Source organism: Lemur catta, chromosome 8 (genome assembly GCF_020740605.2).
Source record: "Lemur catta isolate mLemCat1 chromosome 8, mLemCat1.pri, whole genome shotgun sequence".
NCBI classification, from domain to species: domain Eukaryota; kingdom Metazoa; phylum Chordata; class Mammalia; order Primates; family Lemuridae; genus Lemur; species Lemur catta.
In genome coordinates, this window is record NC_059135.1 from 19,068,628 (window position 1) to 19,083,949 (window position 15,322).

Below are 15,322 nucleotides of genomic sequence, written 5' to 3' on the forward strand. Positions count from 1 at the left end.
CCAGAAGCAAGTCCCTATTCTGCCTTTTGGTTTGTCCAACCCCAAAGGAAAATGAGGGGAACTTAACAAGTCACTCTGGGCAAAGCAGCATATGGTTGGCCTCTTGGCCTCTTGGCCTCTTAGCCAGGCACGGGGACCAGGCCAGGGCCTGCTCTCTCCTTCCCTCTCCAGGTGAGCATGTTGAGGGGCCTGGCTGAGGGGCCTGAGCTGGGCTCCAGTGGACCCCGAGGGTCCCACATCCAGAGCCAGGTCTTGTTACTGGAGGTGCCCCAGACAGCAGCTCCTCCTGCATTGTCTCGTGGCTGCTGCTTGGGAAGCAAGACGCTGGGCACCGTTGCCAGGGACCAGAAGTAATGTCTCTTACCTGATCGGCAATGTGACATGGCTGCTTAACAACCCGATTAATCAAACCCAGCTCACCCTGTTAGAATTAATGAGCCTAGGAAACGCTGCCATGAATAATGAGGGCTCTTGCCACTCCCCCAGCACCTCTCCTCACTCACCCCTCCTATTTCCTCCTTGGAGCCTTTCAGCAGCTCCTCAACCCCAAGAGTGCTCAGGCCTTGGTGGGTACGGTGAGTGCCCAGCAATGTGGGCACCTGCTGCCTCTTCTTCTCCTCTCCCAGGCACCACAGCTGCCCACCTGGAGCTCAAAGCTGGCCACGCCCTAGAGAAGCAAAACCTCTGGCTCATCAAATAGATACGCACACGCTCAGCTGTCAAAGTCGGATTGAGCAGCTAACGGTTCCAGGCCCTGTACTAAGTGCTGTGCATGCCAAGGTGGATAAGGCATTGTCCCTGTGAGGGGTCACAGTGTAGTGACCCACAGACAAATGGAGAATGCAAAACAGAGGGTACAGGGAAGACCCGGAGCCTGTGGATAATGGAGGAGCAGAGGGCAGAGCCAGGGAGGTGTCGTGGTGATGAATGCCTGAGCGTTTCTGCCACCAAGTTCACTCCCTGCACAAATACACACAGAGTGCCAGGCAGTGGGCAGGAGGCTGGGTGCCAGAGTCAGCAAGAGGGACGTGGTTCCCGTTCTCATGGAGTGGACATTCTCATTCTTGTTCCTCAGGGCAGTGCAGGAAAGTCACTTGATTTATTTTTTCATCTATTCGTTCAAACACAAAAAGTTGCTGAGGGTGTAGGGCTCAGCTGCTGCAGAAAAAGGTGCAAGACGAACACCTTGCTCCTGTCTTCCAGGGCCACTCTGGAGGTGGGCAGGCCTACACAGAGATCCTCATAATGGTGTGCTGAGTGGTCTAGCAGGATATGGCCGAGCCGCTCAGCACAGAGATCAAAGCTTGAGCTCAAGCTGGGGAAGTCAGGGATGACTCCCTGTAGGAGCTGGCATTAGAGCCCTCTAGGAGACAGAGTAGCAGTTTTACAGGTGGGACAGGTGCAACAGGATATTCTAGACTTCATGTAGGCCAAGGTGAGGTTTTTGAGTGATAGAAGTTGAAGTAGAAGGGAAAGATGATTCCAGGAATCTTGGAAGGAAATGGCTAATTCTACAGTCTGCGGCAAAGAACACGGTTATCTGTGACGTAGAAGCCAGGAGCTCCGGTGCTTCTTATTTACCGTTGAGAACAGGGTGTGGTTTTATGAATGGTGAAATCCCCAAATTAGCAGGGACATGGCTCAAGTGGCCATATCCCAAATCCACCAGAGGGGGGCTTAGGGATTGGAACTGGGCAATCTTGTGGGTGGTTGGATAGGAGGGAGGCAGAGGGGCTGGGTAGCAGAGCCGGGGGTAGAGGCACAGAGGATAAGGAAGGAGAGGCTGTGGGCAAAGCCAGAGGGACACAGGCTGGGAAGGGGGGTGGGCCCAATGGCAAAGGTCTCTGGGAAAGTAAACAGAAGACGTGGGTGGATGGGGACCTAGTGAGCAAAAGTGGTGGACCGGGAGCTAGGAGGGTGAGGAGACAAGATAACAGACAAGTGGGGGATGAGAGAGAGGAGAGGGAGGGAGGGGGAGTGGGTGAGGCTCATGGAGGCACTTTGGGGCCCTCGTGGCAGGGGACACAGAGATGCAGGCTTCAGTCATGGTCATCTGATAGGCTCACAGAAAGTTCTGGAGAATGAGTCCAACTCTGCAGTCCACTCATGGGAGGGTTTCAAATCCTGACACCATGTCGCTTGGCCAGGTCCTTTGCCTTCCTGCTTCCAGTTCCCCCAGGCTGTGCTTCCCAGCCACTCCCAGCCAGGCTGAGGTTGCTGGAGGGACCTGGGCCTTCAGGGAGGGCATCTGCCCAACCTCCTAGGTCCCCGGGGTTCAGGCCTGTCCCCATGTTTTCCTCCTTCGGGGATCAGGGGTGGGAGGCTGCACAGAGAGTTCCTGGGTCTCTGTGTGTCAGCCTGCAGGAGACTGCAAAGGCTGAGACCAGAGCTCTGAAGCCAGGCAAAATGACCCTCACAATCTACTTTGAAAACCCGCACTCGTTGTTAATATTTGACGTTTGGGATATTTTACATAAAGATCCTCACTAGACTCCGCATCCACAGCTGGCTGGAGCTGATGGTGGCTGTCCCTTTAACCTGGGTCTGGGCTTCCCAATTCACCCACCAGTCTCCATCAACTAGCTTTTGTCACTTGTGTTGCCTGTCCTGAGGGCATTTGAGTTTGCAACCCTTGGCTGAGTCTTTACAGAGAAGTCTGACACCCCGTTTGGACAGCAAAGGCTTTGTCTGGTCTCATCCTCACAGAGCTCCAGGACCCCAGCAGTGCAGGAAGTATAGTCCTGTCCTGCCGAGTACCAAGCAGGGGCAGAGGGCTCAGAACGGTCGGCGGAGCGGACTGAAGTGGCTTGGCTCCCATGGTGGGGGCGCTGGAGCCCAGGCTGAAATCGCCTATATTAAGATAATGTAAGGCCACAGGCAGGAATGGTGATAAGAGTCTGACTTCCATAGAAGTTTAGCTATAGCTGAAAGTTAACTAGCCCTTGTTCCCTAACTTCCCTACTGCTGTAACTGCTTACTGCTTAAGTGTCACATATCCTGGATAGGTGTAAGATTTGTGACTTCCCAAACGGCTTCTGTAGATAAATCTCTATGGCTAACATCCTATTGTAAAATCTAAGCCTGGTCTTTGAGATTATCTTCCACACTCCGCATTGGGTCAGCCGGACCAGTGGCCAGGCGTGGCAGCCAGTCCAACAATCCTGTGACCCCCCTACCCAGGAACTCCTGTTCACCCCAGAGGACAATTTCCGCTTCCCAACCCCATGAGCTCACCTCCAGCCAATTAGCAGACTCAGTTCCCAAGCCCTTTGTTCACCGAACTACCTTTAAAAGTCTTAGCCCCAAGTTCTTGAGACGGATTTGAGAAACTTCTCCCATCTCCTCACCTGGAGCCTAAACTTTCTCTGCAGCAACTCCTGCCATCTCAGCATATTGGCCTTTTGTCTCCCCTCCTGGGTGGAGTCCGGTGCCTCCAGACAAAGCCTGTGGCCTGGTTGTGGGGGCGCGTGGTCCCGCCTAGCTGGGGAGCCCAACCCACCTCGGTACGGGACTCCCTGCTCGGCCTCACCCCTGCGCCTCTCTCCCTGCAGGGGGAGCTGCTGAGCCCCTGCCGCTGCGACGGCTCGGTCAAGTGCACGCACCAACCCTGCCTCATCAAGTGGATCAGCGAGCGGGGCTGCTGGAGCTGCGAGCTGTGCTACTACAAGTACCACGTCGTCGCCATGAGCACAAAGAATCCCCTGCAGGTACTGCCCGGCCTGGGCCTGGGGACCCCACGCTGCTCGGGCTGGGGGTGGCCTGCGGGCGGGCGGGAGGGGATGCAAGCACGTCTGTGTTTGCTCTTCCGCCGCAGCAAGAGTAAGAGGAAGGGATGGGTCAACGAGAGAAATAGACACGGAAGGAAAAAAGTGCAGAGACCCAGGTGGAAGAGGGAGAGTAAGTCAGCCTATGGATGAATGAAGGAATGAGGAAAGGAAGAAGGAAGGAAGGAAAGGAAAAAACAAAGAGAGAAAGAAAGGAAGGAAGGATGGATGGATGGATGGAGAAAGAAAAAGAAAAGAAGGGAGGAAAAGACCAGAGGGCAGAAGAGAACAGGACACTGAAAAAGACAGAGGTGGCCCGAGTGATGAGCTAAGCTGAGGGCTGTAGAAGACGTAAGTGGAGGGGATGCAGAGGCGCTTCTCAAACTTTAATGCCTGTGTAATTCACCTGGAGTCCTGGCCAATGCAGACTATGGTCAGTGGGTCCCGGGCGAGGAATAGACGCCACGTGCTACCAAGCTATCAGGTTAGCTGCTGCAGCTGCACCACAGACCATACTTCCAGTGACAGAAGGTAGAGAGAAAACTGGAGAACAGACAGGACAGGGAGGCAGAGAATAATGGGAAAACAGGCAAGAAGGAAGAGAGAAGGCGAGGAGAGAATGTGAAAAGGCTACTACTACAAAAAGGCCAGGGCTGGGTGAGGTCTGCTAAACAGATTCAGACAGAACTCAGGGCTCCCTCTGCCTCCACCCCAGCCTGCCCTGACACATCCGTCATTCCCTTGTAAATGCCCCCAAATTCAACAGCTCTCCCTGCAAGGTGTGCACACATGCACAGAGCATTTTGCTTCTGAAAATAGCGTCGCATAAGCATCATCAGCCAGTTAAGCCGCCGCATAATCACTTAGCCACTAGCGTAGTGAAGATGGGACTTCAGCTGCCTGGCACAGTTTCCTTCCTCCCCGCTGAGGCGGAGGCGGAGGGTCCATCCTGCAAGGCCAGGAGGGTGGGTGGTTTGGTGGTGACCGTGGGGTGGGGTCTTTGCATGGTGGGGCAGCAGGAGACACCTGCAGCTGCAGTGTGCAGGGTGTTTTATTTTAGATACTATGGAGTTTTACCCGGGGTACTCCCAGGAATGAGTGTGCGTGTGTTTGTGCGTGTGCAAGTGGGCTGGGGGTAGGGGCCATTCCTGGAAGGTGGTACCAAAAGCCCCAGGCAACTTAGCCATCTTGATAGTGTACAAAGGGACAGAATAAGAAGTGCCTTTCCCCGCTGCTGGTTCCATCTTCAATTCATTTCAAAATCTTGAAGTGTCTTAAAATAGCAGTGTCACGAGACAGCTGATTCCACATCCTCTGGGCTGGAGCAGAGGTCTGAATGCATTAACCCTCCCCTTCCTTTTCAGCGGGCACAAGCCTCAATAAGGGTCAGATTCCAAACCCATGAGCCCACCCCAAAGTACCCTTCCTTGGCTACACCCTCGGCTCATAAAGTGAAAAACCATTTAGGGATAACTTTTTCCTGAGGATAAAAAAGAGAAAAGTTTATTCTAATCTTGTAAGTCAGGTAAGTAAGCGGCAGTGTTGGCAATGTTGGTCTACTGGTCTATTCTTAAGGTTCTACCCTGTCTTCAACTATGAGCTTCTAGACACTGGGACTCCCTCCAATTCTGTTGCTCCTGGAAATGCAGTGGTGTGTGCTCAGGAAATGCCATTTCACTTCTGGACAGGACCAGAAGAAGGAAGTAATTGGGACTAGAAGCAGCATTGTGTGGTTGTGATGACCCACATTGTCCCGATTGTATGTCTGGAGCTCTTCGGGCCCAGCCAAGTGTCAGACAGCTGCCTGCCCCTCCCCTGTGGGCAGCTCCTGCTCCCACAGCCCAGCCAGCCGGACTGTCTGCGGTACGGGATGGCCCTGGCCGGTGCTACCGCAAGCGGGTGGAGCGATGGATGGGGACCCCCAGCCCTGCCTCCTCTGTCAGAGAGGGGCGGTTCCTTCCAATCCTCTGGGTCTCTCACCTCCTGGGTCAGGCCCCACACAAAGTTGTGAGACATCACACAGCCGTCTACTATGGGACATCATCTCAGTGACGCTCTGGAAGCAATGTTTCTAGCCGAAAGAACCACTGAGAAAGGAATGCCAGCACAGCCCTGTGGGTCTCGAGGCTGCGTGGCTGCTCCCTGCCTTCTCTTTGCTGCCTCTGAACTGCAGTTATATTAATGAACATTTAGTCAGTGATTATTAGCTGCCAGACAGTGTTCTAAATAGTCACACATATTATCTAATTTAATCTTGAAAACAACCTGATGATGTGGGTACTATTGTCATTCTTAATTTACAGATGAGACAGTGGAGGTGCAGAGGCTTCAGCCATGTGCCCACAGTCACACAGCTCTTAAGTGGCACACAGGGCATTTGACTCCTGGGTCCAGGCTCTTACCCGCTACCTGTGGTGCACAGGCACGTTTGGGAAGACGTCGCCTTGGCATGCTTATCTGTATTTTTACTGAAACAGAGTAAAGAAATCCCTTCAAAGCACTGGTTTAAGAATTATTTCATGAAACCCTCTCAAAACTAGGAAGCAGGAAGGACCGATTATTTTCGTTTTCATGGAAGGAAAAATGGAGGGCCCTCCCGACTTATTGACTTCTGCAGGGTCACACTCAACAAGTAGGAGCAGAGCTCGACTAGTCTCGGGTCATCTGAACCTTTGCCTGGTGCCCCTTCCTGTTACAAGGAAGGAAGCATCCAGTCTTGTGCTCATCCACCTTTGTCCGATCGTTGGTGCTGCAGGACAGGAGTTCAGAGGACAGAGACATCTAACGCTACTGAGATCAGGATCTCGCTTGGAATGAGGTTCCGACTTTCTGGGTGGCTGGTGGCAGCACAGCCCGGCACCACGGTGTGCTTCTCCCCTTCCCAGCCCTCCTCTGCGACTTCAGAGCTCGCTCGTTCTCTGCTTTGTCCTCAGCTCTTCCCCCACATCTCTGTGCCCCACACAACGCAGACACGAGGAGAGGGGCTCGTCCACATACCCCCACCCTGATCCTTCGTCATCACGCCTCACATTGGGTCAGGAGCCCCGTTTGCGTTCCACAGGTGGCTTGGGGGATGGTAGCAGGGGCTTTAGGGATGAAGGGGACCTTTCTGTGCCTCTGAACTTGGGATTTTTGAAGTCTAGAGGAGCAGGAGAAGGTGAGGGTTACTGATGTCTCAATGGTAGAAACAAAAAGCTCAGTCAGAAGCTCTCCTTCCAGGCAGCGCTTTTCCTGGGAAAAGCATTTCTTGTACATGAGAGACGCCTTACGATCAGGCCACCTTCTGGAAAATTTCTTTGTTATGTGTAACCCTAGGCTGGGACAAGCAGTGGAAAACGTTAAGGCCCGATTACCTGCAATGGGATCTCTCTGTATACTTACATACAAAGGCTGATGTCCTACATCTGGACCAACAAGTGACTTGCTTTCCAGTGGTTACGATTCCTTGGGGGCCACTGGCTGGTCCCAGCTGGAGCCAGAATCGGTGCTTCCATACAGCGAACACAAAGTGAGGGGCTGCCTGCTGGCAGGTGGGAGGTAGCCTGCCTTTGCTCCAAGTTCAGGCTGAAATGCTTTCTCGAGGTGTTCTCTGCAGAGTGTCATGTACACCTCTCCAATCAGAGGATGTCTTTCCCCCCATCTTCCCAAATCTGATCCTGTCAGTTCCCTGCTTGAAACCACTCATGGCATCATGTTTACTCTTAGGACAAAGTCCAGAATCTGTGCCTATTCTACAAGATTCGGGGTGGTCTCCCCTCCTTACTTTTCCAGTTGTTTCATCCCACAAACTCTTTTGCTCTCTCCGCTCCACCCACTCAGACCTTCTTCCAGTTTTTCATACTCACCATGCTTTCTTTTGGCACAGGGCCTTTGCACATGCTCTTCCTGCTGCCTGGAGCCCTCTTTCCTGCTTTCTTTGCCTAGTAAATGCCTACTCAGCTCAAGATTCACTTCCTCTTGAAAGTCAGATCCCAATATCATAGGCTCTCACTGTGCCATGTTCCTTCCTTTCTTACCCTGATGAATTGTAGTTGTAAATAATTATTTGGTTATCTAAGTTCCTTAGACTATAAGCACCATAAGGGCAAGGGCCTTGTCTGTCTTTGCCTCATGCCTAATATCCAGCCCCTGGCATAGCGGGCAGCACGTAGATAGTACTCAAGACATGAGTAAGTGCGTGCATAAGCCCCAAGTTAGAATCCAGCTCCTGGATCATTTAGGCCTGGGCTGCTGGACCAGCCATAGAATCAAAATTACAAATGACATACTTGAAACTCACCCACACCCCAGCCTTTAACTCATCCATCAGTACTGCCATAAGTACAGTGCTTTTTCTGTTAAAAATGAAATATTAGTGTTGGTATACATTCAGTAAATTCTAAGCTGTTTTTCTTGCCCTGTGTCCTCTCTTTGTCTGTTGAACTGGCAAACTCCAGCATATATAAATTACATTGCATGCAAGGTGGTATCACAGAAAATAAGCCAAAGGAAAAAAAGGGGGGCCTGTTCTCTCTCAGAACCTATTAGTGAGAATTAGACCATATTGTTCTGAAAAGAACATTCTGGGGCCCTGGAATGCCACCCACACTACCTCTGCATTTTCACGTCTCCCTCCATTTCTCTGTCTATATCATTGTCCTCCTTCCCAGCCATGTCTGCCCCGAAGCCCCTCCTTACACTGAATTACAATCACTTGGTGTGATCAAAAGGTTCAATGTGAACCTCAGAAAGCCACAGAAATGTCCATTGCACTACAAGTTGGAAAGCCCTTGGTTTAAATGCCAAATCGGAGGTGAGCCGTTGGAGCAGCAGAAGAAAGAGGGGTGGGGACAGGGTGAGGGCGTCCGAGCAACAGCTGACCTGTCCCCTGTCTCCCCAGTGGCAGGCCATCTCTCTGACAGTCATCGAGAAGGTTCAGATTGCAGCTGCCATCCTGGGTTCCCTCTTCCTCATCGCCAGCATCTCTTGGCTCATCTGGTCGACCTTCAGTCCCTCGGCAAAATGGCAGCGCCAAGATCTTCTCTTCCAGATCTGCTACGGGATGTACGGCTTCATGGACGTGGTGTGCATAGGTGGGTGTGGGGCGTGTCTCCTTGGGGCATGGCCATGGCGAGCCACGTGGCAGTATGATGCGCAGATCCCTCGGGATGCCTTGTGTGGGAGGCCAAAGCAGGCGTGGCACCCAGCTTGAGACCTGTGAGCTGGGGAGAGGCCAGTGGCTTGGATTGGAGGAGTGCGTGGGAAAGAGGAGGAGGCAGGGCAAAGAAGGAAGATCTAAATCTTTCCTGAGTAAATCTGTCTTGTCTAGCTGAAGGTAACAACAAGGAGGCTTGCCTCTGGGGAGATTTGAGGAGGGTCAGTTGGTCAGTCTATATCCCTCCAGCAGGCGTGCAAGGTCTCCACTGTGTACCCCACGCTGCCAAGCACGACACCGAATGCCCGTACACTCAATTCCATTCTCTTCACAGCAAAATGCCTAGAAACAGCACAATGGCATCTTCCCTCCCTTTTTTCTGGCTTTCTATAAGCCTATGCCAATGCCCAGGTTTCTCTAGTGGTTTTCTAGCCGGGTGCAGTGCTGGGACCCCACGCACAGCTCCAGGGGCCCCTTTGGGAGTGGGAAGTGGAATGTTCTTCCTGCTTCACCCTGGACTTCTGTACTCTCATGCTTCAGTGTTTTAGAAACAAGTTTATTTCCTGCTTCTTCCCTGACTCCATTTGCAAGTCTATATGCCTCCTCTCTACTACCATGTTAGGGGGAGTGGTAGAGGGCTGGGTCTTTTTACCCCCCAGCATATGATTGTGGTTGAAGGTTTGGTCTAAGTAACTGAGGGGCGAGGAGTGGCCTGGGTTCTCCGAGTGAGATGAAGCGTGCTTAAGCCCTGGCCACATGTTCTAACCTGGGACTCTCATCTTGTCCTCTAGGTCGCAGAACTGGGAGCATGAGAGTTCCAAGCTGTCTTCTCTGAGCATTAGTATGTGTATTGTATTAAATATGTGACACTGCTCTGTTTGGCAAGAAAATATCTATTAGCTAGAATTTGGCTGGGATAATGTCGATGTGAATTTCTCTGGGGTCCTTTAATATTAGGAATTAGAAGGGCCTGGAGACTTGCATACTGGTCATAGCAGCCAGAGACCAGGGATGCTGGAGCTCATAAACGTGTCTAAGCCATCTTGCTGCCTCTCCATGCTAGCAAAACCAATATATCAACTCCAAGTTCAAGAGCCTTTTAATTATGGCACCTAGGCAGTGAGAGGAACAGACAGCCCAGGTTTGGAAGACTGTGAGTGGGGAGGAACTTGACATTGATGCATTCTAATTTACCTTCCCCTCCCACCAAACCTTCTCCCTACCCTGCCGAGCACTAGATTGTTGATGCCAAAAGCCAGGTGCGTCTCCATATGGAGGTTTGCAGCAGCTCTGGCATGGAGAGGAAAACAGAGGAGGGCCTTCCTGTAGGGGCCCCTCCAGCTGCCCTTCATTCTCCTTCAGGCAGGCTTTAGCTCAGTCCCTGACGTGTGCTTCTCTGAGATAATGCTTTCCCATCACTTGGTGTATTAGTCAGCATTGGCTGCAATGACAAACAATTCCAAAGTTGCAGTGTCTTATGACAAACATTTATTTCCCACTGGGGGTTTGTGAGATGGCTGTGGTTCTGCTGGACGTGGCTGGGCTTAGCTTCTGGCTGTGCCCTGGGTCCATACCTGTTCCGAGTGTCTCCTCATGCTGGGACCCAAGCTAAAGGAGCAGGGACTACCAGGGCGGGCTCTTCTCCTAGCCAAGTGCAGGAGCACAGGTGGGCTGGTGGAAACTTGCAATGCTTCTCAAAGCTCTGATGCTCAGAACTGGCGCACTGTCCCTTCTGCCCACAGCCCACTGGCCAATGCAAGTCACCAGTAAGCCCAACGTCAATAGGGTGGTGGGATGGGGAGGTTTACTTCTCCTTCCTGGGAGGGAGCGTGAGCAAGAGAGAGGAGCACAAACACCATCCGCTGCTGATAACTCCGCACACTTGAAGACTGAGTTGAACACAGAAGAGATCATGTGATTGACCAGTACAACCCCCTTTTTTACAGCTGAGAGAACAAGGGCTCAGAGAAGGGAAGGAGTTTGCTCAGGGTTCTTGGCTGATTAGAAGCAAGGTCTCCTGACTCAGAGTCCAGTACTCTGTCCATTAGCCCTGTTGCATCAGATAGCGGGAGTCCCATGGTGTGACTTAGGGGATATCTAAAGATGCCACCTGTGACTGTGAGTGCAGGCCACTTCCAGGGCCTCCCTATGGCTCTGAGCCACCAGCGCTCCTGCCCTGGCTGGTCTGCTGCCCTGGTCTCTCCTGCTCACAGAGCCTCCTCTGAGCAGGGCTCAGTGCCACTCTCCTCCTCCGTCTCTTACTTGGCTCTTTCTATCTGTCTACCTTCTCCCTGGCCCATTTCTGTCTCTCTCATTCTTTTTCTTGTACACACAGGGCACTCAGTCCTTCAATTTGTGGTAGAAGAAGAGTGAACTGAATATTGAGAGTTTTCACATTGTTTTCCTTTCTTCCCTGCTTTTAGGAAAACATAATAGCCCAGGATGCAAAGCCACACCACAGTCTGTCCGTTCTGCTGTGACAAGCCAGGGACTGCTTAGAGACAGCCGTTGGATGGGAGCGGAATGCACAGGGACCCTAATTGCTGTTGGTGCCATCTAGGAGTGGTCAGATACATTGACAGTTGGACCACTCACCGTCAAGGAGCTCAGACTGCTCTATCATTTTATTGATTGTATTAGTAATAGGAGCTAATTCAGTTTCAGAGCATGTCCCTGGGGACAAGGATTATTCTTCTCATTTTTCAGATCATGAAACTAAAACTGAAGGATTTGTCTTAGGCTGACTCAGGCGGCAGAGTAGGACTCTCAGTTCAGTGTTTTTCTAGGAGAGGCTGTCCATAGCGGAAAATGCTGGGAGAAGAAAACAAAAAAAACGGAGTGATGTGGGATCTAGACAAGAGAGTGGGAGGTGACAGGCAACAGTGAGAATCCACAAGCAGATTCCTATGGGTGCAGTCATGGGGCTTTGGTAATGGCAATGATCATCAGTAGGGATGATGGCGGTTTCTAAGGGTGAAATTCAAGTATGGGTCATTTCTTCTCTGCAGTGTTCTGGCCAGTAGGGGGAAAACACATAGCACTGCAAAATGGGTGTAAAAGTATCTGCATTTTAGGGGTTCTCTGGAGGGATAATCAGGTGGAGCCCACAGTGCCACGGCACCTTTATTTTTAGGCTCAACTGGACATTCCGACTCAAGGGGACTACCAGAGAGCACACGTGGCATCAGACTCACTTAGGGGGATATAGGGCAGCATCCACAGCCGCTGGCACAGCAAGTTGGGCTCACCTCTGCAGGGGAGTCCTCACCGTATGCCACATCCTAGCCCAGGGCTGGTCTGTCAGCTCCCAAACAATAGCTCAGGGGCAAGGAGATGAGATCCACAACCAGTGGGGGCAGGGGCCACCTGGGCATATCTTCCAGGGTCCCCACAGAGGTCAATTCCGTTCAAGTCACTGTACTCAGGGCAGGTCAAAGCCACAGCCTCCCGCAGTGAAGCCCCCACCAATCAAGGGTTACCCCCACTCCAGGCAATGTTATAACACAGCTGACACTCCCCGTTCATCAGATTTCCAGGGGAAAAGAGTGAGAATGCCAACCCAGGGTCCAGTTTGTTCTGCGAGGAGACAGTATCCCATCACCCCTCTCCTACTGCCTCCCGCCCCTATAGGTGAACCTGGACCTCTGGCCACCCACACCTGATTTACTACTGAACCAGGGAGAGGCAGAGAAGTTAGAACAGGGGGCAGAGACCTGGCTGGGTCTGCCAGAAGAAGGCACAAGGTGGTCTTCTTGTCCCATGAAGACAGAAAAATAGGCAAGAGAGCCACAGGGGGATAACTACCTACTTTTCAGGCACTCAGCAGTTTCAAAACCTGGTAAGTGAGTTTACTCCAGTGGAAAAGGGAAAGCCTCCCTTCCAGAAGTCCTGAGAGAGTGGATGAAGGTGATCTGTTGGGGTGGGAAGAGGAAGAAGAGGCTCCCTCGCAGAGAGTGGGTGGAAGGATGCTGGGAGAGGTGTGTGTTCTCAGGAAATGTTGGCTGAAAACCATTGTGGAGCAGAAGAATTCATAATCACATACCCAAGCTCCTTGGATGGATGGGGCAATTCAGCCCCTGGATAAAAAGAAAACGAGTGTAGCCGTGTGTTAGGCTGAGTAAGAGAAGAGGAACAAGACCATCTGCTACTATGAGTCTCTGGACTTTCCCCAGTTTTCAGATACCAGGAACAATTTATCTGTTCCCTCCCCAAGACTGTCAAATGGCCACAGCTAGTAACGAATATGAGTAAACATAAAATGGGTAGTTTTAATGAATCCCTAAAAATGTATTTTCCTTCCCAATTGGAGCGCCGTGCTGAGGGAGAGCTCATGAGAGTGGGAGGGATGCTGAGGAGAAACTCCACGAGCGCCGACTGCAGCTCCACAGATATCCCGTGCCATGGAGCTACATCAGCCCCAGGCCTGGCTGTGGCCACTCAGCTGGCTTCCAGGACAATCGGTGGTCAGTGAGAAGACTTCGGAGCGATGACTCACAGAATGGCCTTCAGTGCCCACTGAAGGATTCTGCCGGAAATGATTACCAGGAAGGTCTGGGTTCCCCGTTTGCTGCGGCACAGCTCCAGAGTTGAGGACAATGGCATTGGACTTGGTCATAGCAGAGGATTGTGCATGTAGTGACACAAGCTGCCTCTACAGACAAAGCATGTCTTGGCTTAGAGCCCTAACTTTCTAGACCAGTGCATGCCACTGTGAAAGGGCAAAGCATCACATCCCTGCAAGGACAGCGAAAACTGATTAAGGGCACAACAAGCCTAAAAGATAAGCAGGGTGGGTATTATGACCCATATTTAGCAGGTGACGAAAGGCTGAAAGCAACTGTGCTGCAGGTCACACAGCTCAGCAAATGGTGGAGCTGAGGGTTAGACCAAGAACCTCTGGCTCCAACTGCAGGGTTCTTTCTACTGCCTATTTCATCCCCGAACGCTCTGTGGAACGGCAAGGGCAGAGCTTGGGTGGGGAAACTGCTGGTACGAATCAGACACATGGTGAGCCCCAGTGGGTCCTGCCCTGTGTTCAGGGTTTGGGAGGTTGGCCAGTGTTGCATCTCCTTTGTGATCAGCAACTTAGAGGGAGGCTTGAGAAGTCAAGATGGAATTTGATGGTTTGTCTCCCTGTGAGACACTGTGGTGGAAGGTACCTGGGGTGGGGAAAGCTAAATCTACTAGTTAACATGAACTTGGGGAATCCACCCATTTATTCATTCAGAAATATTTACCGAGAGGGCGCTGGGTGTACACACTCAAATAGGAGAGTCATCTGCTCTCAAGGATCTTACGTCTCCTGGGGGAGGCAGACAAGGTGATCACTGATCCCCACATAATGAGAGCGGGGACTGAGGTCTGGACAAGGGGTGCAGGAGGGAGAAGAAACCTGAGTCGGAGGGGGCTGGGGATGGTCACGGCCATTCATTCAGTTGCACTTATTGGCTGCTTTGTTCCCCAAACTAGGGAGCATGGACAAAGAGATGAATGAGACACAGTTCCTCATCCTCAAGGAGCTCCCAGTCTACAAATCCATCACAACACAGCAGGGGGCTGTACAGGGTGCAGAGGAAGGTAGAGCAGGGAGCAGTGTGCTCTCTCTGGGGAAGAGTCTTCTCAGGAAGGCTTGTTGAGGGAAGGAGCTCTGTCCTTGAGCTTAGTTTCAAAAGACAAATCAAAGTTTGTGCAGAAGAAGGAGGAAGAACATTCCAGGTAGAGGAACTAGCATGTGTAGAGGCACAGAGCCATGAGTGAACGAGGTGTGCTTAGGAAGCTTTGGAGGGTTTGTACAGCTCAACACAAACAGCCAGGCTGGGAGGTGGGTGATGGGCAGTGGGGTTGGAGTGGCTTGCGGGGGCCAAGGCCAACAGGGTCTGAGCCACTCATTGACCTTGCTGGCAATGGTGAGGCGTTGTTAAAATTTTAAACAGGAAAGAAGTATGATCAGATGTGTCTTCTAAACTGATAACTCTGGCACCTGTGAGGAGAATGGGTCAGAGCTGGACAGGCTGGAGGTAGGGAGAGACCAGTTGGAAAATGCTTGTAATGGTCTAGGCAGGAAGCAAAGAGATGCAATGCAGTGGGGAAGAAGTATAGGGACGACCTTCAGAGGTACTCAGGATGTAGACTTGATAGGATTGTCTGGGGCCCTTCCAGGAGACTGGGAGCCCCCAGCGCTGGCTTGAGCAGGGACTGGGCACCACAGCTGAGCATGAGAATGGGATGGGCAATGGGTGGAAGAAGGACAACCAAAGAGTATGTCCGTGGCAAGGGCACCAAAATAAAAGGACCATCTTAAGCCTAAAATCCAGGCAGACAGGCAAGAGCCAGTTCCTACGCCAAGAGTTTGCAGTAGAAGAAAAAGACACACGGAGTACGTTATGGACTACGGACTGCCAGGAGGAGAAGGCAGTGCCAGGAC

The 15,322-nt window shown here is 51.9% G+C and overlaps 1 protein-coding gene across 1 annotated transcript in view; it reads left to right on the top strand.

Annotated features, from left to right (window-relative positions):
* MARCHF4 (membrane associated ring-CH-type finger 4) overlaps positions 1-15,322 on the top strand; it is a 91,010-nt gene that overhangs the window by 68,907 nt on the left and 6,781 nt on the right. The window contains exons 2-3 of the mRNA XM_045558905.1: positions 3,552-3,707; positions 8,644-8,836. Of these exons, the coding sequence (XP_045414861.1) occupies positions 3,552-3,707; positions 8,644-8,836 (349 nt within the window). The remainder of the gene's footprint in view (positions 1-3,551; positions 3,708-8,643; positions 8,837-15,322) is intronic.